This window comes from Arvicola amphibius, chromosome 7 (genome assembly GCF_903992535.2).
Source record: "Arvicola amphibius chromosome 7, mArvAmp1.2, whole genome shotgun sequence".
Taxonomy (NCBI): domain Eukaryota; kingdom Metazoa; phylum Chordata; class Mammalia; order Rodentia; family Cricetidae; genus Arvicola; species Arvicola amphibius.
The window spans coordinates 108,578,760-108,598,599 of NC_052053.1; the positions used below are offsets into that span (position 1 = coordinate 108,578,760).

The window sequence follows — 19,840 nt, forward strand, 5'->3', positions numbered from 1 at the left end:
CCACCCCCAGGCAGTCTGTTCATATGTTACACAGACAGTCTGTTCACATGCTACACAGTGTTCACATGCTACACAGTCTGTTCACATGCTACACAGACAGTCTGTTCACATGCTACACAGTCTGTTCACATGCTATACAGACAGTCTGTTCACATGCTACACAGTCTGTTCACATGTTATACAGTCTGTTTACATGCTACACAGTCTATTGAACTATTCTGTCCACTGCTTGCATGATAAACTTAAAAAATTCATGTGACAAAATTATATGATAGAATCTCGATTTTCCTGTTGACAATCTTTATTTTGTTACAGGGTCTCACTGTGTAACTTGGACTGGCCTCAACTGACTGTGCAACCCAGGCTCGCTTTGAACTCGTAGTCTTCCTGTCTCTACCTTCTCAGTGCTGGGATTATAGGTTTTCCACCATGGCTAGGGACTTTTTTAAAAAAAATATTTATTATATATACAATATTCTCTCTGTGTGTATGTCTGCAGGCCAGAAGAGGGCACCAGACCTCATTCAGATGGTTGTGAGCCACCATGTGGTTGCTAGGAATTGAACTCAGGACCTTTGGAAGAGCAGGCAATGCTCTTAACCACTGAGCCATCTCTCCAGCTCGGCTAGGGACTTTTTTTAAAAAACAAAAAGGGTTTTCTTCTTTTCAGGGAGCAGAAGATACTAACTATACCCTGCTGTCTTCTGTATTAAAGAGACTGATCGATTGAGTTTTATATGAGTTTCCTATTTATAAACACTAATGCTGATTCTGAATGTCCCCTGTGTAATCCGAACAGGAACGAGTCCAAAAGACTTTTCCTCACCCTATTGATAAATGGGCGATTGCTGATGCACAGTCTGCCATCGAGAAACGTAAACGAAGAAATCCTCTTTTACTACCTGTGGACAAAATACATCCTTCCTTGAAGGTAATAAAAGTTTAGACATTGGGGGAATTCTTCATAATAAATAATATTTTAAATTATATGTATATAAAACACATATATAATATATATTAATAATCTGTATATGTATTATATACATCATAATATGTGTATAAAATAAAAACAGGGAGTAGGGGTGTATATAAGTGATATGCTTTGCGTGAGTGATACCCTGGGTTGAATCTCTAGCATGCTGTCCACCCACCCCCAAAGAGAAGAATGAAATAAAAATAAATGTACCCTAATGAAATCCATGGCTCATATTTCCTCCCCCACACACAGTTAATAGTAATAATACATTGTGGCATTTTGTGGTATCTTCCAGTGACCACTACACTACTACCTCCTGTTAATTCCAGTGTAGTAGACCTTGATTCTCAAAGTGTTGTAATAACAAAAGGGTCTGAGTGTTTTTAAATTGTCCTGTATACTTTGGAAAAGGACACTAGAGAATAATCTATAGAATATGCTTGGTGTATGTAGATTTGAAGACTTTTTAGTAGAAGTTTCAATAACCCCTCATTCTAGTTTGTTTTCTCTTACTGTGATAAACACCACAACCAAAAACAACTTGAGGAGAAAAGAATTTATTTCAGATTATGCTTTATAGTCCATCGCTGAAGGAAGCCAAGGCAGAGCTTCAAACAGAAGCTGTGGCAGAATGCTGTACTGGCCTTTTCTCCACAGCTCCCTCAACTTGCGTTTGTTGTTGTTTTACTGTAACCCAGGGTCACTCATTAGTCAAGAAAATGCTCCAGCGCCATTGTCCTTTTGGGAGGACCTTGGTCTTAACATAGAGTAGGGAACCCCGATGGCTCCTTGGCCTGGAGAGAGAGGGAGGGGGGGTATTGGTGGAGGGGAGGGGAGGGAAGGGGGAGGAAGAAGGGAGGAGATGTAAATTTCTAAATATAAAAAAATAAACCATTAAAAAAAGAGAAAATGCTCCATAGAGCTGCCTGCAGGTAGAGGTGACACCTCCCTCCCTGACAATGACACTCTCCTGGAAGAGGCTACAGTGATTAAAATATAATGTTTTTGATGGTTTTAAAGCAGAGTTCTTACAGAAAGATGTTATTTGTCACAGGGGTTTCAATCAGCTGTTAAGAAGCTGTCAGTAAAATTTAGCTAAACATTTTTTATTTTTCTGGTCTTTTGTTTGTATAGTATGTTTTCTGATTTTGTATTTTTATGTTTTTTTGTGCATTTCATGCCTTTAAAGTTCTGTTTTTAAAATTTGTTTTGTTTTATTTTACTGTTTGTTTTCTAAACAGAAAGAGAAAGGAGACTTGGTGTTAGATGGGTTGTTAGGACCTGGGAGGAGATGAGGGAGAGGAAACAATGATCAGAATATATTCTATGAAAAAAAATTCAGTTAAAAAATATAGGTCAAGATTTGCTATTAGAATCACCTGCTATTGTTTGATGAAATATAAGACTTGTTAGATTATATATATTTTGACAAGATCTATAATACTAGGATCACCTGTTAATTTTATATTCTATAGCAGCATTTATCAACCTTCCTAATACTGTAACCTTTAATACAGTTTGTCATGTTGGTGACCGCCAACCATAAAATTATTTCATTGTTAGTGCATAACTGTAATTTTACTAGTTATGAATCATAATGTAAGTCTATGTTTTCCATTGATCTTAGGAGACCCCAAAGGGGTCACAACTGCAGATTGAGAACCACTGTTCTATGGTACCCAGATACTGAGATATTCTGCTTTTAAAATTTTGTTTATGGACTGGGTGGTGGTGGTACAGGCTTTATCCCAGCACTCAGGAGGCAGAGGCAGGCAGATCTCTGAGTTTGAGACCAACCTGATCTACAGCGTGAGTTCCAGAACAGCCAGGGCAACACCAGGAAACCGTGTCTCAAAAAATGGTTTATGAGCAAAAGTGATAGATAGGAATTTTTTTTCTTTCAGTGCTAAAGCTTAAATTCAGGGCCTTGCCCTTCACCAACAAGCCACGCAGCTCTGAAGTAGGAGTGTTAAGTATTTAACTGATACTTGGCAGGGCTTTTGTTTTGGAACTGAATTATTTTTTTTTAACAGGAAGTTTTGGGGTACAAAGTGGACTACCATGTGTCCCTCTACATTGTGGCTGTATTGGAGTATATCTCAGCAGATATTTTGAAATTGGCTGGTAATTATGTTTTTAATATCCGGCATTATGAAATATCTCAGCAAGACATTAAAGTCTCAATGTGTGCAGATAAGGTAAGTGTTAAAGAGTATTAAAGCTTAAAGTGAATACTAATAACTATATGACATTTGCTTTACTCTTGTTAAATTAATTTTAATGAAGTTTCTTTTTTAAGTTTATGAAGACATGTTAAATTCACACATTTAAGCTGGCATATCAAATATAAGCTGATAATAGGAATACTTCTTCCTGCAGTACAAATAGTCTCTTTCATAGTAGGAGGGGTCAGAACCAGCGTTCTGCACATTGCCTAATGGATGCTTTGCCACCGAGCTGCACCTTCCGTATCTGTACCTTTATTCATTTCATTTATTCAGGATGCTTTTTTAAGAACAGAGATTGTTTTTACATTTATTTGTCTCTCCCTGTGAGTATGTGTATGTGCACGCACATGTGCATACATGTGGAGATTGGTGGACAACTTTCAGGTATCCTGCCTCTCCTTCTACCATGGGGCTTGGGGATTGAATTTAGGTTTTCAGGTACATGCTTTTACCTGCTCAGTCATCTCACTAGCCCTGCTTGTTTTGGAGACAGGATTTCACTAAGTAGCCTGGTCTGGCCTTGAACTCACTCTGTAGCTCAGACAAGCTTTAAATTCATGATCCTCCTGATTATACTCTGAAGTGCTAGGGTTATCAGCATGTCTAACCACATTGGGGTTCAGATTTTTTGTTTGTGATGGGATTAGGTTTTTGTTTTTTGTTTTAAAACCATAGTCTCAGAAAAATATAGAGCTCAATAAAAACCAATAAAAAGAAAAACCCTCGTCTTACTATGTAACCCCAGCTGGCCTAAAACTTGCTTCGTAGACCAGGCTGACCTTGAATTCCTAGATGTTTTCTTGCCTCTGCCTCCCAAGTATTGGGATTAAAGGGGTGTGCCTTCATACCAGGTAATATATTAATACATTTTATATTTCCTGATACTGGAAAACAGAAAATATTAGCTTTGCAAAGCATGGTATTTCCAGAGTTCAGCATCTGTGGCAAGGGAGTGAGTTCTCTTCTTCCATCAAGAATCTTTACATACAGGGAGGGACAAAATCCACCCAAATCAGTTGAAGAAAATTAGTTTTAGATAGTGTTTATTTTATTAAGTTTTTTTTCATTGCCTTATAATAACAGGGTTTTGCTGTGTAACTCAGGCTGGCCTTGAACTTGCCTAGAATGGAGATGCTCCTGCCCCTTGTGTGCTGGAATTCTAGGCATGAGCCACCACACACTCCTGAGATTTGAATTTTTAAAAGGAGAGTAGACAGAGTTGTTTCTAGTATATTAAATGTAAGTAATTGTGAAGAACATGGTTTGGTATCTCAGGGCAGATACTGAAGAAACAACTTATGAGAAGTTACTGCCCTCTGGTCGTTCCTTTCTGGATCATAGTTCCTTTCTTCTTGTTCATAGGTACCACTTGAGGGAAAATTCAGTCTCCCGTTTCCTCCTTTCCTCCCTTTTTTCTTTTTTCTTTTTTTATATTTCTCACCTCTAATTCAGCATTGCTTGAAGGACCTGTCCTGAACACAGAATGTACGAATTATGAATAAGATAGCAATCCTGTATTAAAAGGAACATGTGTTAGTGTGAAATGAAAATATTATAAACAAATAACTGAATACAATGTGATTTAAATATTATACCAGTAAATCAGTGTGTGGTGGAGAAAGCAATCAGCTGTGTCAGAGTCTAGGAGGACTTAACAGAGACGATTGTTGAAGCTGGCGCCTCTGGCCTAGTGCGTGCAGTGGTCGTCAGCTTTGACTGACAGTAGAAACTCTAGGAAGTTTTAGCGCATATTGGTGTTTGCAGAGGTTTAACTGGCCTAAGTTAGACTTCCAAACCACATAATTTTTTGACAATACTACTTCTTTAAGCTGTAGTTGAGATCTGTTATTCTGTAATCTAATTTAAAAACTGATTTTTCACTTGCATTTCATTTTGTCATTTTTATTTTGATTTCTAAAATCATAATTAGATACTTTTTGTTTCTCTGAAAGTGACTTAAAGCAGATAGAAAAGCTGGGAGTACAGTGTCTGGGAGTACAGGGCTCCATTGCATCCCGAGTCATCTGAGAGTCAGCCACCCGCATAGGATGCTCTACCAACAAGAACAGTAGTAAGACGGTCGGAATCCAGCTCCAGTATTGGCACGCCCACGCAGCGTGCTGTCGTTCCTGTGGTGTCCTTGCAGCAAGATGATTTAGTCCAGAGCCGTACGTTATTTTTGTAGTTATCATTGCTCTTTTCTTGACCTTTTATGACTGTGGCTCTGGAGAACTACGAGTCAGTTGTCACTCACTCGTCCTTAGTTTAGAGCTTTTGCCTAGAATCCAGATATAGTCTTCAGTAGGAGCTCATAGAAGCACACCATGTTCTCATTGACACACAACAGTTTCGGCGCGATTCATTAGTGATGCTGTTGTCTACCAATCTTCTCTTTCAGTCACTGTTTTTCTTTTTGTAATTAACAAATGTTTTGTGAAATATTTTGAGACTCTCTTATTCCTTATCACTCTTTAAGTTTGTTCGTTCATTTAAATGTGGATTTCCAGGTTCTTACTTTACTCAGTGGGTCATAATTAGTTATTTAGATGTTCGAATTATACAACATTTGATCAGGTCAGGTGGAAGCTCCAACTTGACTTTATTTCTGTCATTTTTTGGAACAATTTCTTTGTTTATTTTTAAGTATAAATTGACAGTTGTGAGTTTACACTGCAAGAGTTACCTTGTGGCTGTGATTTATAAATACAGTGTGGAATAAACTTATATATTATCTATCAGCTCAAATATATATATATATATATATATATATATATATATATATTTGTGGTGAGAACTTTGAAATTTATTCTCTTAGCAACTTCAAAATCTACAGTAATTGTTATTTAATGTAATGCCTGCATTAGATATAATCTTTTTCTTCTGTCTAACTGAGACTTTCTATCTTTTGGCCCTCATCTCTCATTTCTCTCCTCAGGTTCTGAACCAACATTCTGTCTTTGCTTCTGTAAACATGATTATTTTAAATATGTAATTGTTGTCTTTCAGGAGTACTCTGCTTCAGCAGTAGGCAGTCTAGGTTCATCTTGTTCAATATGACTCTTTCCAAGCCTACAATTAGTTGTTTCTCCAAACAAAAGTAATAACAACAGCCAAAACTTTAGGTCCTTTGTAGTAGAGAATGGTATTTATAAACCCAAGATGTGGCTAGAGGAGCTCATTGCTGTTGGAGGCACAACGTCTCTCTCATGGTGCCACCACCATCCCCGTCTCTCAGTCTGTAATCCAGTCGTTAAGATGGCACTTTAGCCTTCCCTTTTCATATTTGTCATTGAAGAATCTGGCTCTGTTTTTCTTAATGTATCTTCTCGCGTGTTATCAGTCCCTCCTCTCCCTCTACTCTACTCTACTCTACTCTACTCTACTCTACTCTACTCTACTCTACTCTACTCTCCCTCTACTCTACTCTACTCTACTCTCCCTCTACTCTACTCTACTCTACTCTACTCTACTCTCCCTCTACTCTCCCTCTACTCTACTCTACTCTACTCTACTCTACTCTACTCTCCCTCTACTCTACTCTACTCTACTCTACTCTCCCTCTACTCTACTCTACTCTACTCTACTCTACTCTACTCTCCCTCTACTCTACTCTCCCTCTACTCTACTCTACTCTACTCTCCCTCTACTCTACTCTACTCTACTCTACTCTACTCTACTCTACTCTCCCTCTACTCTACTCTCCCTCTACTCTACTCTACTCTACTCTCCCTCTCCTCTCCTCTACTCTACTCTACTCTACTCTACTCTACTCTCCCCTACTCTACTCTACTCTACTCTACTCTACTCTCCCTCTACTCTACTCTACTCTACTCTCCCTCTACTCTACTCTACTCTGCTCTGCTCTGCTCTGCTCCGCTCTACTCTACTCTACTCTACTCTACTCTACTCTACTCTCCCTCTACTCTACTCTACTCTACTCTACTCTACTCTACTCTACTCTACTCTCCCTCTACTCTACTCTCCCTCTACTCTACTCTACTCTCCCTCTACTCTACTCTACTCTACTCTACTCTACTCTGCTCTGCTCTGCTCCGCTCTACTCCACTCTACTCTACTCTCCCTCTACTCTACTCTACTCTACTCTACTCTACTCTACTCTACTCTCCCTCTACTCTACTCTACTCTACTCTACTCTACTCTCCCTCTACTCTACTCTACTCTACTCTACTCTACTCTACTCTACTCTACTCTCCCTCTACTCTATTCTACTCTACTCTACTCTACTCTACTCTACTCTACTCTGCTCTACTCTGCTCTACTCCGCTCTACTCCACTCTACTCTACTCTCCCTCTACTCTACTCTACTCTACTCTACTCTGCTCTGCTCTACTCCGCTCTACTCTACTCTACTCTACTCTCCCTCTACTCTACTCTACTCTGCTCTACTCCGCTCTACTCTACTCTACTCTACTCTACTCTACTCTACTCTACTCTACTCTACTCCGCTCTTCTCTACTCTGCTCTGCTCTACTCTGCTCTACTCTACTCTACTCTCCCTCTACTCTGCTCTACTCTACTCTCCCTCTACTCTACTCTACTCTACCCTACTCTACTCTACTCTACTCTACTCTACTCTCCCTCTACTCTACTCTACTCTGCTCTGCTCTGCTCTGCTCTGCTCGGCTCTACTCTTCTCTACTCTTCTCTACTCTACCCTACTCTACTCTACTCTCCCTCTACTCTCTCGGTCACGTTCTCCAGCAGCAGGCTGTTGCCTTACCCACCCACCTGCCTTGTACCTTCTTTTTTTTCTTAAGATTTATAAACTAATTGTATTTATGTGTACATGTGAGTTTATGAGCACCAAGTGCATGTAGTGTCCATAGAGGCCAGGTGGCATTGGATCCTCTGGAACTAGAGTTACAGCCTGTTGTGAACTCCCTGATGTGAGTGCTGGGAACTCCGCCTCCACCCATTCTTAGAGTGCTCTGGGCTCAGCATCCTGAACTGAACCACCCAAAGCTTTTCACCCTCTAGCTTGTAGGGATTCCTGTTGGAGGAGACCATTTACCAGGATAGTCACATGGGGATTAGAAGATTAAGTAAAGAGAACAAAGACGCAAGTGAAAATAATAAAACAGAAAACATGGATAGTATCTGGAGGGAGTTCCAGTGAATACTGAAAGTGCCTGCATTTAATTTATATTTGCTTAAGTACCTGAACCCCCAAAGGCAGGAATAAGATAAAAAACTGCGTTTACATGATATAAGGAAATGAACAGAGCAGTTGAAGGATTGCAGGCCAGTTAAACATTCTGTTGCCAAAACAAGACAAGTAGCTCTCACACCCTAGACTAAAACATTCTGTAGGCAAACCTCTCCCTGGGTTGAATCCATAGTTTTCTCCTTATGGGAATAGGAACCTAGTTGGATCCCTTTGTTTGATGTAGAAACAGATCTACTTCTTAATACCTGAAATACCAGCTCTGGATATTAGCCATACCTGTTATTTGAACTGTTGACAATAACCTTGAAGGAACAGAAGTTTGTCCCAACTCTCTGACCTTTACTCAAGGTGGAATGGACCCACACCTGTGGATCCTGTCAGATTCCTACTTTATTGTCTTGTGAGGTCTGTCCTTTTCAGTGGCTTTGCTCTAGGACAGTGATCTTATACTCTGTAAAGATTTGTCACTCATATTAGTTTAATAAAATGCTGATTGGCCAGTACCCAGGCTGGAAGTATAAGTGGAGCAAACCAGACGGAGAATTCTGGGAAGAGGAAAGGCAGAGAGTCTGTCACTGTCCAGACACAGAAGTAAGGTGAGAATGTCTTACTGAGAAAAAGTACCAAGCCATATGATTAAACATAGATAAGAATTATGGGTTAATTTAAGTTGTTATAATAATAATAATAATAATAATAATAATAATAACCTTGAGCTAATAGGCCAAACAGTTCATAATTAATATAAGCTTCTGTGGGTTTCTTTGGGACTGAATGGCTGTGGGACCAGAAACTTCTGTCAACAGACCTTAGAAAGACTATGCAAGATACTGTGACTCTTGACCCTGAGTCTTCTCTTCAGCTCCTGTACTGACTTTTAAAATAAAGACAATTATCTAGAGTTGGCTCGACCAACACTGACTGTAATGGAATGGCCATTTCATTCTTTTTAAGTGTCCCTGTCACCCTGTTCCTTACTGAGTTTGCAGACATCTGAGCCACTGAGGACGTTTGTAACTGAGGCACTCTTCTGCTTTTGATTTCTTCAACTCATACTATAGATTTCAAAAATTGTAATTGTAAGCTTAATTCAAATTTAACTGCAGAAAATTTCATATTGGTTTTGAAGTTATCACCCATCAAGATATTTTAAAAACCTAATCCTGTCATTCATTTTAGATACCTTTTGGTAGTACATATAAGTTTGAGAAACTTTGTTTTAGTTGAAATTGCTCAATAAAAGTATCTTAAAAGAGCAATATAAGAAATAAAATTTTAAACAAATTGGAGACCTCCTTCTAGGTTAAAATGCCCCACTTTTCTTCTGCTTACCTCTTATCCAATTCAGCATCAACAAATATGTAAAGAGCTAGCCCCAAACTGGTCATAGTTGCTATATACCTGTAATCTTAGCACTTAGCGGGCGTAGGCAGGAGGATTGCTGCAAGTGTGAGGACAGCCTGGTGTCCATAGTGAACTCTCAGCTGATTCCAGGTTGCACACTGACACTGTTTCAGAACGACAAAGCAGCAGCAATCTCCCCAGAACCCACAGAAGCTAGATGATAACTATTGCAGCCTCTCCTGCAGCCGCTGTTTCACCTGGCAGCATACAGAAACAGCCTTACACAAACGGGCATGGACTACGTTCCAGTAAAACTGCAGGAAAATAGACAGTGGGCAGGATTTGGCATGTGTACTGTAGTTTGCTGATCCTTAATTCAGACTTCCTTTTCACAGTCTCCTGTTTGTCACAAGAGACAGTCATGTGCTCAGCTAAAATGCAGATGACTGTGTTCATGGTTCCAGTTATGAGTGAGTTAATGAGCGTGTGTGACATGGTGTGCTCTTCATAAATCTAAACTTGTTTCTAGAAATCCCTGTTTCAGGAGCTCATATATCATGTTTAATAACTATTTGAGAAACTAATTTCTAGAGATGTTTAATTTTCTAGACAAAAACACAAAAACATTTTTATATTTAAAAATAAAAGCAATATTTGACCATTACAAAGTGTGCTCACACATCACAGATTACTGAGAACAATCACATCACAGTGAAGAACTCAGCTTCAATCATATCTGTGACTACTGAGCAAAGTAGTATTTAAACATATGCCAAAGGAGATTGCAGTTTAAGGTGGGGGAGAAGGAGGGCAGAGTGCTTTTCTGAAGAAGTTTAATTTGTCAGGCCTATTCTTGATAGGAATAGGGTGCCTTATTCTTGCATGGTAATATCTCATTTGTTTCCAAACCTATCTCTGTCTACCTGTCTATCTATCACCAGTTGGTCTATCCTTTGTCTATGTATTTATCTACTATTTGTTTGTTTATTGGCACACACTAAGGAAGTTCTGTAGCATTGGGTCACATCCCTGACCCTTTTCACTTTATTTTGATACAAGGTCTTACGGAAATTCCCAAGTTACCTTCAAGTTTGCAGTCCCCTGCCTCAGCCTTCTGAGTAGCTGAGTTTGTCATCACACTGAGCTTGGCTCTGTTTGCTTATCCTTGGTTTGAACACAGCCCCCAGAATGTTTGTACTGTGCTGTTGTTCAGTTCCCTCAGTCATTTAGCGCTTCAGAATCCTTTCCCACTCCAGCGTGTAACCATTCATATATGGACAAACCCTTTAAGCAGATGCTATTTTTGTGCATGGTTTTCAATCCTTAGACAGTTCTGTCTATAAAGAAAACATGAACAGAAATTTCAGTATAAATTGGGCAATTCTGTGGAGAAGATAGGAGATTAGTAGTAGACAGTGGGGAGTCAGAATCTGGAGAGCTGTGTAAAGTTTTCATTTGCATTAAGTGATGGAAAGATGGGTGGGGGTTTGTAGCAGGCTTTCTTAGACTGTGAGCCCCCAAATCATGACACGGAGACTTCTTATTAGTTATGAGCACTCAGCTGTGGCTATGCTTGTTTATAGCTAGCTCCTATAACTTAATTTAACCCGTTTCTCATTATCTACATTCTGCCTCAGGGCTTTGCCTTTGTTTTATTCTGTATGTCCTGTTTTTCCTGCTTCTTCCATGTCTGTCTGTCTGGCAGCTGCCTGGCTGGCTGGTCTCGGGCATCGCTCTCTTTTTCTTTCTTTTTCCTCGAGACTAGAGTCCTTCTCTTACTTGTTCTCTCTGCCTGCCATTCCTGCCTATTTCTTCTCTGCCTAGCTCTCGACTCTTCAGCTTTTTATTAAACCAGTCAGGTGCCTTAGGCAGGCAAAGCAACACATCTTTACATCCTTAAACAAATGTAACACACCTGTACATAGTTAAAGTAATATTCTGTAACATAAACAAATGCAACACATCTCTGCATAGTTAAAGTAATATTCCACAACAGGGATTGAATATTAGAGAAAGGGAGTCTAGACAGAAATACAGGGCACTGACTGGAAAAAGAAGGGTTTCTGAGTTGAGAGGGTTTGAGGAGTGATACAGGATATGTTGGCATGGTGATAGGTTGAGGGCACTTAGACATTTTACAGATCTAAAAATCTCACATAAAAATCTAGATTCCAGACTTTGTTCATAAAGAAAATACCTGTTATTGAGCAGTCTACTTTTATTTTAGGTGTATATATCTTGCAGTTTGCCCTGATTTTTATCATTTCTTATATATCACTACGCATGCTGGACCCCTTTAGCATTTGAATTTAGGAGTTTGGTATTGTACTAGCTTAGTCTTTCTCTCACTTTCTGGTGGCCAGGACACAGAGGAAGGTGTGGAGTCCAGTTCCCACTTCTGCCACGTTATACCAGTGATTTTATTCCCACAAGACGCCACCTTGCAAAGGTCCCATACTTCCCAAAAGTTTCATGGCTTTTGGGGGTTTTTGATGTGTATGAATGTTTAGCCTGCAAGTATATAAGTGCATGTAGTGTCCACAAGGCCAGAACAGAGGCCAGCACCCTTGAACTGGTGTTCAAGTAGCAAGCTGCTACATGGGTACTGGGAACCAAACCTGGGTACTCTACAGAAGTAAGCCTTTATCACTGAGCCATCTCCTCCCAGGCAGAGGAAGTTGTTGTTTGTTTTATTTCATTTTATTTTTTGAGACAGGGTTTCTCTGTGTAACAGCCTTAGCTATCCTGGAATTCACTTTGTAGACCAGGCTGGCCTTGAATTTAAAGCCTGCCTCTGCCTCCCAAGTGCTGGCTGTAAAGGCATAAAGGTAGAGAATGATCAGCTGTTCTGAACTAGTGAAACTGGACATGGATATTCATGCTTTTAATCCCAGAACTTAGGAATTTGAGGTAAAACAATCTCAAGTTTGAGGGTAACCTGGGCTAGGTATCAATACTTTATCTCACTTTATCTCAGAAAAACACACCAAAAAAGTATTAGAACAAACAAGAATAAAGGCTTATCACTAGATCTGAGAGAGTAGGAAGGAACTGGTGAGCTTGCTAATGAATGAATTAGAGGTAATGAGCACAGGTCATACTGGAAAGATTGCTTGTGGAGAAGGGAGTTTGCTCTCTCTCTCTTTCTCTCTCTCTCTCTCTCTCTCTCTCTCTCTCTCTCTCTCTCTCTCTCTCTCTCTCTCTCTCTCTCTCTCTGGAAAGTAGTGTTATTTAATGGCGAGCGCGTAGGTTTCATAGAACCAGGAATGACAAGAACGATTATGAGGTTAGGAGAGCAGGTCGTGGTTAAATTGTGATTTGGCCTTATCCTAAAGAAATTGAGATCTTATGCAGAAGACAGCAAATCCAATATCATCTCTATATAAGGCATGAAATAAGTTTATTTTAGGAATGTAATTTTTTTAAAATATTTTTATTTATTTATTTATTATGTATACAATATTCTGTCTGTGTGTATGTCTGCAGGCCAGAAGAGGGCACCAGACCCCTTTACAGATGGTTGTGAGCCACCATGTGGTTGCTGGGAATTGAACTCAGGACCTTTGGAAGAGCAGGCAATGCTCTTAACCTCTGAGCCATCTCTCCAGCCCAGGAATGTAATTTTTTAAAAGACTTGTGGTGGACACCTTAAATTGTGAGACTTGTATGCCATTATAAGATATGGTGACTGTTTATTTAAACCATAGAAGTGACTGACCATAGTGACTTACGCCTGCCATCGCAAAACTTAGGAAACTGAGACACAAGTTCAAGGCCAGTCTTGGCTCCATAGTGAGTTCCAGGTCAACCTGAACTACCATGTAGTCCTTGTCTAAAAACAAAAAGAAAATGCCAGGCATAGTGGTACACACCTTTAGTCCCAGCTCTTAGAATCAGAGGCAGGCAAATCTCTTTGAGTCTGTGGCCAGCCCGGTCTACAGCAGGGAAAGAAAATAATCAAAAAAGAAAAAAGAAAAGAAAGAAAGAAAAAGAGAAAGAAACCTACAGTTTTTAGCTGGAGTTCCTAGAACTGCCCTGGGTTTTGTTGTTTACTGTGAGGCAGTAATTCACTGTGTAACCTAGATGAGCCTGCAACTCCTGATCCTCCTGCCTCTGTATCCTGAATTCCCTGGAACTGGAATGCATCTTGATCATTTGCACCTCCAACTCCCCAAAGGAACCCCGACTCCTCCCTCCCATTCCTTCAGGCATCCCCAGTGTGTCCTCCTCTCCTACTCACATCTTTCCTAAACTCTTTTTTTTAAAATTAATTGTGTGTGTGTGTGTGTGTGTGTGTGCACGCACACACCTCCATCAGTCCGTGTGCACCACCTATGTACAGGTACCCACAGAGGCTCAAGGGCATCGGATCCTCTGGAGCTGCTATTACAGGTGGTATGAGCTGCTTGATGTTCTTGATGGGAAATCTACTAAGACTTCTGCAGAAACAGTAGACATTTTTAACCATTGAGCCATTTTACGGCCTTTCCTTAACTATTTTTTTTTTGTTTGTTTTGTTTTCAAGAAAAAGAGTTTCTGTGTGTAACAGCCTTGGCTGTCCTGAAACTCATGCTGTAGACCAGACTGGCCTCAAACTCAGAAACCCACCTGCCTCTGCCTTCTGAGTACTAGGTTTAAGGGCGTGCACCACCCACCTGTGCCTGGTTTCCTGAACTCTTTAACAGTTTTGAACATATAATTAACTAGGTCCAAATTAAAAAACAGTATTAAAATATATAGTCATCTTATACCCATTGCTTTTGATTTATGAATAGTTCTTGCCTTTTGGCTGACACTTGCACACTAAGTACACAAATGTACATACAAATACACATACACAAAGCAATAATGACAAGAAAATGTTTGTTTAGTACAGATATGATTTTCATAGAAAAATCTTTCTGATGCAAAGTTGCATGAGAGCACTGTGCTTTAGAAAGCTTCATACTGCCATAGGTCACCCGCCTTTACACTGGCACTTCATTTTTCCTTCAGTTCTGCCCAGGTGCATGCTGCCATTCATTGCAGCATGGATGCTGGGTACCAGTTACTTGCTAGACATCATCTCTCCTTCTATTCGTTGTGTTTTACATATAAAGAATATGACTTTCTTAAGAAAAATACTTATCTATAATTATAGTTGTCTAGGTAGCGGAACTGTGATTTTTTTTTCCTAAAAGCACCCTCTTTTTGCTCTTATATATGACTGTGTATATATGGATATGTATATGATGTATGTACATATCACATACATGTGTATTCCAGAAGCATTAATTTTACTTTATCCAGCTTAGCATCATCTCATCTGACTTTCCCCTAAATTTTCTAATGTAAATTTGTGTGTGTAAGATACAGTTCTTACTGCTTAATAGCGTTTTAATTTCTATACTTTGAAACAGTTTTACAAAAGGAAAGTAACTGTACATTCCTGATTTGTGCTTCCCAGGTTTTGATGGACATGTTTGATCAGGATGATGATATAGGTTTGATTTCTCTCTGTGAAGATGAACCTAGTTCTTCCGGCGAGCTAAACTACTATGACCTTGTCAGAACTGAAATTGCAGAAGAGAGGCAGTACCTCCGGGAGCTGAATATGATCATCAAAGTGTTCCGGGAAGCCTTCCTTTCTGACCGGAAGCTGTTCAGGCCTTCTGTAAGTACTCTGGTGCACACCCGCAGCAAATAGCCATTGTTAGTATCTTATTCACCTCACTAGAATAGAAGTGTTTTTCTCATAGTTCTGAGTTTAAAACCATCTGAATTGTTATATTGGTGTAAGTGCAGTGATAGCAGAGTCAGGTGGAGGGATTTTCATTGGAACGATGACATTTTCTGCTGCACAGTAACAGACTTAGCCAGCTGTCCTAAGAATAGTGGAGAATGGTCCAGATGTGCGCTCCTTCCCTTGTGATGAGCGCGGTAGGGCTACAGCTTCAACAGTGGACATGGTGAATCACTGTCTCAAAGTTGTTGTTGTTCTTTTTTGACACAGGTTCTCATTATGTAACTCTGGCTGGCCTGTGACTCACAGAGATCCACCTACCTCTGCCTCAAAAGTGCTGGGATCAAAGGTGCGCGCCGCCGAGCGCAGCTGATAGTGGGAGTTTTGTTTTATTTTAAGTTTAAAAATTATTTGTGTGTGAGTGTTTTGTCTGCATGTGTGTCTGTGCACACATGTATGCCTGGTGACAATGGAGGAAAAAAAGAGGACATTGGATCTGCTGGAACTGCAGTTACGTACGGTTGTGTACAGTTGTGAGCCACCCTGTGAGTGCTGGGGTTGAACCTGGTCCTCCAGAAGAGCAGTTGGTGCTCCTAATCCCTGGGCCGTCTGTCCAGCCCCAGCAGCAGGAAGTTTAAAAGAGAACATTTTATAAGAATCCCAAGTAAAGAATCAAAAACAGTGGTATCGCCAGGCAGTGGTGGCGCACGCCTTTCATCACAGCACTCAGCAGGCAGAGGCAGGTGGATCTCTATGAGTTCTAGGCCAGCCTGGTCTACAAGAGCTAGTTCCAGGACAGACTCCAAAGCTACAGAGAAACTCTGTCTCACCCCCCCCCCCCAAAAAAAAACCAGTGGTATCCTGATTGCATACAGGACGAGGATGGGTCGAGGGCCTGCCTGGTTCAGAGTGACTTGGGCCTCTTCTCTCTCTATAGCATAAAGTCAGTCTTTCAGGTGAACCTCATGCCATAGCCCAGAATTCAGGATACAGAGGCAGGAGGATCAGGAGTTGCAGGCTCATCTAGGTTACACAGTGAATTGCTGCCTCAAGTAAACAACAAAACCCAGGGCAGTTCAGGAACTCCAGCTAAAAACTGTAGGTTTCTTTCTCTTTTTCTTTCTTTCTTTTTTTAAATTTTCTTTCCTTTAGCAATGGTGCATTTTTCTCTAAGTATGTTTGACCTATATTTTAAAAAAGTATTTAATCTTAAGCTTCCCTATCATATGCCTCCTGTTCCCCACTGCAATAACTTCTAAAAACAAACAGGTACAGTGCTCAGGTCTGGCTCTCTGAATGCTTCAGAACTGATAGCTTTTATTCTTTCCTCGAAGAATGATCAAATGATAATTCAAAGTGTTTTAATTGACCTTGACTTGTTTCTTTTGCATACATTTTTAGTTTAATAATGTTGCTAATCCTTTCTGGATATGCTGGAATGTATTCAGGATTTTTTTTAAATTCAGTTTTGTTTGATCATCTCAGAAGTAACATATATAGAGCAGACATCACTGTTTCTACTTTCCTGGTGTAAAATAGTTATGAATTAGTCAAATCCAATACAGCCGTCGGGCTTGGATTTGAGTTCTTTTCTACTACATTATAAACTGGTTTTCCGTGACAATATTAGGAATAAAAGCAGCAAACACTATTGGTTAATGTTCTCTTCTGTGTCGTTCCTGTGCCCCACCAGTGTTCACTCCTGAGGAATTAACTTGTCTCTTTTCACTGAATTAATGTAGATTCGATAGGCAATCTCTGTTATACTGAAGGTTGGTTAGAAGTAAGGATTCCTTTTATCCCTCCCTCTCGTTTCTGCTGTAAATGTTTTTCCCATGTAGACTACACTCTAAAGTTTTGAGTTAAAGACCATCAAAGAATTTCTTGGCAAATTTTAGAAAAGTAATAAATGAATCAAGGTTGATTCCAGTTACAAGATGTGTGGCCATGAGCAAATTCCCTGACTCGTTGGTGCTTCTGTTCTCATTTGTGAGACAGGGATGCTGTGGGTGCCAGTCTGATAAGGCCGCATGAAGCTGGGAGTGCAGACCAATGCTAAGAACACTGCCTTGTGGTCCTTAGCAGCACCTAATCAGCAAATAAATAGATTTTAAGAGCAAGCCCATGTCAAAGGCTTACGATGTTGTGTGAAACATACTCAGTGTCAGAGCTTAGTTGTCATTTGCATCTTAGGCCATGGCCTTTCATCTTGCGTGTTATAAAAGAAAAAACTGATTTTGTTCTTTAACCTTTAATCTCTCACTCATAAACCTTTATGATATGCATGTCTCCTCTGACCCTCTTACACACGAAGTAGTTCTTCAATGGATAACCTCAAACCTGATGTTACCTTGCTAGACATGGTGTCACAGCTGAAGGATTCAGCTATATTATATATATTATACCCAACAGGCTATAATAACTGAAGTTCCTAAGGCTCCCTCCTTGAGTTTGGTTAATTTGCTGGGGTGGCTCATAGGACTATTTAAGTTAACCAGTTTATTATAAGGAATATTACATGGGATACAAAGTATACAGCAATGAGGGAAAGAAAGGGTCAAGTCTGAGGGTCACGGCTTCCGTGCTCTACCTGGGAAGCCATGCTCCGTGTGTCCACAACTCAGAAGCTCATCGGCCTTGTTCACAAGTCTTTGTAGAGCTTGGACTCCATTCTCCTCCCCTACTCCAGAAAAGTCAGTGAGCAGAGGGAACATGCCCTCCCTCCAATCCTCACCCTTGTTATCACAGACTCAGGAGTGAGCAGACACTCAGGGAAGTCCACTGTTTTATGAGTTGCATCAGAAGAACCAGGACAAAAGCCAAACATTCGCATTATGTAACACAAGTAGTAGAGCCAGGATTCAGCGTGCAGGTGGATAATGTTCCGTAGCCGATTATATTCCCATTGCAAGATACTAGGATAGTCGTTCTGTAGCCTGGATGGTAAATAATGTTATCTGTTTGTGTCTCCAGTGCTCATGATTTAATCTAAATATGACAATAATTCAAGCATGGCCGTTTAATGACATCTTTAGTTCCTTCTAAAATTTGAAACATGACCAATAAATTGAACAATTAAATTGCATCTTCATTAAGAATCATTTTTCATCCTGATCCTAGCTGTTGTCCTTAGCTTGCTCTTTAAGACCTTCATTCTTTCAGCATCTTAACGAATTTCAACTTATAGTGATGTCTATGAGATTTGAGGATTATAAATTCAAGCTATCTAGAATTTATATATTCTGATATATCTACTGTCTCCAATCTAAGAGATTCTTAAAATTTCCTTTGCATTCATGATTGATTTTTACAGTCTTAGAATATACTTTAATGAATTAGGTGAAAATACATCTTTAACATTTATCTTGTGTGTGTGTGTGTGTCTGTCTGTGTGTGTGTGTGTGCACGCGCGCGCGCGCACTCACAGATGGAGGTCAGAAGACAGCCTGTGGAAATAGAGTTTCTTTCCTTCACTGTGTATGTCCTGGGAATGAATCTCAGGTGATTATGCTCAATGGCAATCACCAGCCGAGCCATCTTACTACCCCCTTCCTTTTGAGACAGTTTCTCTCAGAGAACCTGGAGCTCATTTATTCTGCTGGGTTGGCTGGCCGGCCAGTGAGTGACCAGCACACCTGGCTTTCAAGTGGTGCCAGGATCTGAACTCGGGTCTACATACACTCACCAGCTCAGCCATCTCTTCGGTCCATTTTTGTTTCATATAGTAGTGTGTAGCATGATTCTCAGCCTTATATGCCTTAACCTTTTTTTTTTATTTTTTAGGAAATTGAAAAGATTTTCAGTAACATTTCAGATATACATGAATTGACTGTGAAACTTTTAGGTTTAATTGAAGATACAGTAGAAATGACAGATGAAAGTAGTCCTCATCCATTAGCTGGTAGCTGTTTTGAAGATTTAGCAGAGGTAAGTCTACAAAACCACTTCAGACTATCATTTAAGTCCTAGAAACTATGTTAAGAGAAGGCCCTTCAGACTTATATAAGATACTCAAGATTCAGTTGTGTTGCTTAAAGCTTTAGCAGGTCTTCTTGTTTGCAGCTTTGAACTCATCTCTTGGGTGGCTAGGGTGCAGGAGTGTGCCCATGCCCAGCTACTGAGGCTTCCTTTAATATATGTACTATTGTTGACATTTATTGTGAAAACTTACATACTTAAGGAATGACATGTAGGAATACTGTATACTAAGAATAGTTTTGAGGTGAAGGAAATAACCTGTTGATAATCATTCTTTAACTTTTGCGGGTTTTAGACTTAATTTTCAAAAAAAATCAAAGGGGTTGTATTATTTTTTCCAAAGTCAAACTCGTTTTGTTCTTTTAAATGATTTTAAAATAATGTCTTTTTGTAAAAGTGTAAAT

At 39.8% G+C, this 19,840-nt stretch overlaps 1 protein-coding gene across 4 annotated transcripts in view; it reads left to right on the forward strand.

Moving 5' to 3' along the window:
* Window positions 1-19,840, forward strand: part of Sos2 (SOS Ras/Rho guanine nucleotide exchange factor 2) — a 102,898-nt gene that overhangs the window by 27,369 nt on the left and 55,689 nt on the right. For all 4 annotated transcript variants that reach the window (XM_038335753.1, XM_038335755.1, XM_038335754.1 and 1 more), the window contains 4 exons: window positions 800-931; window positions 3,010-3,174; window positions 15,183-15,389; window positions 19,242-19,385. In XM_038335753.1, the coding sequence (XP_038191681.1) occupies window positions 800-931; window positions 3,010-3,174; window positions 15,183-15,389; window positions 19,242-19,385 (648 nt within the window). The remainder of the gene's footprint in view (window positions 1-799; window positions 932-3,009; window positions 3,175-15,182; window positions 15,390-19,241; window positions 19,386-19,840) is intronic.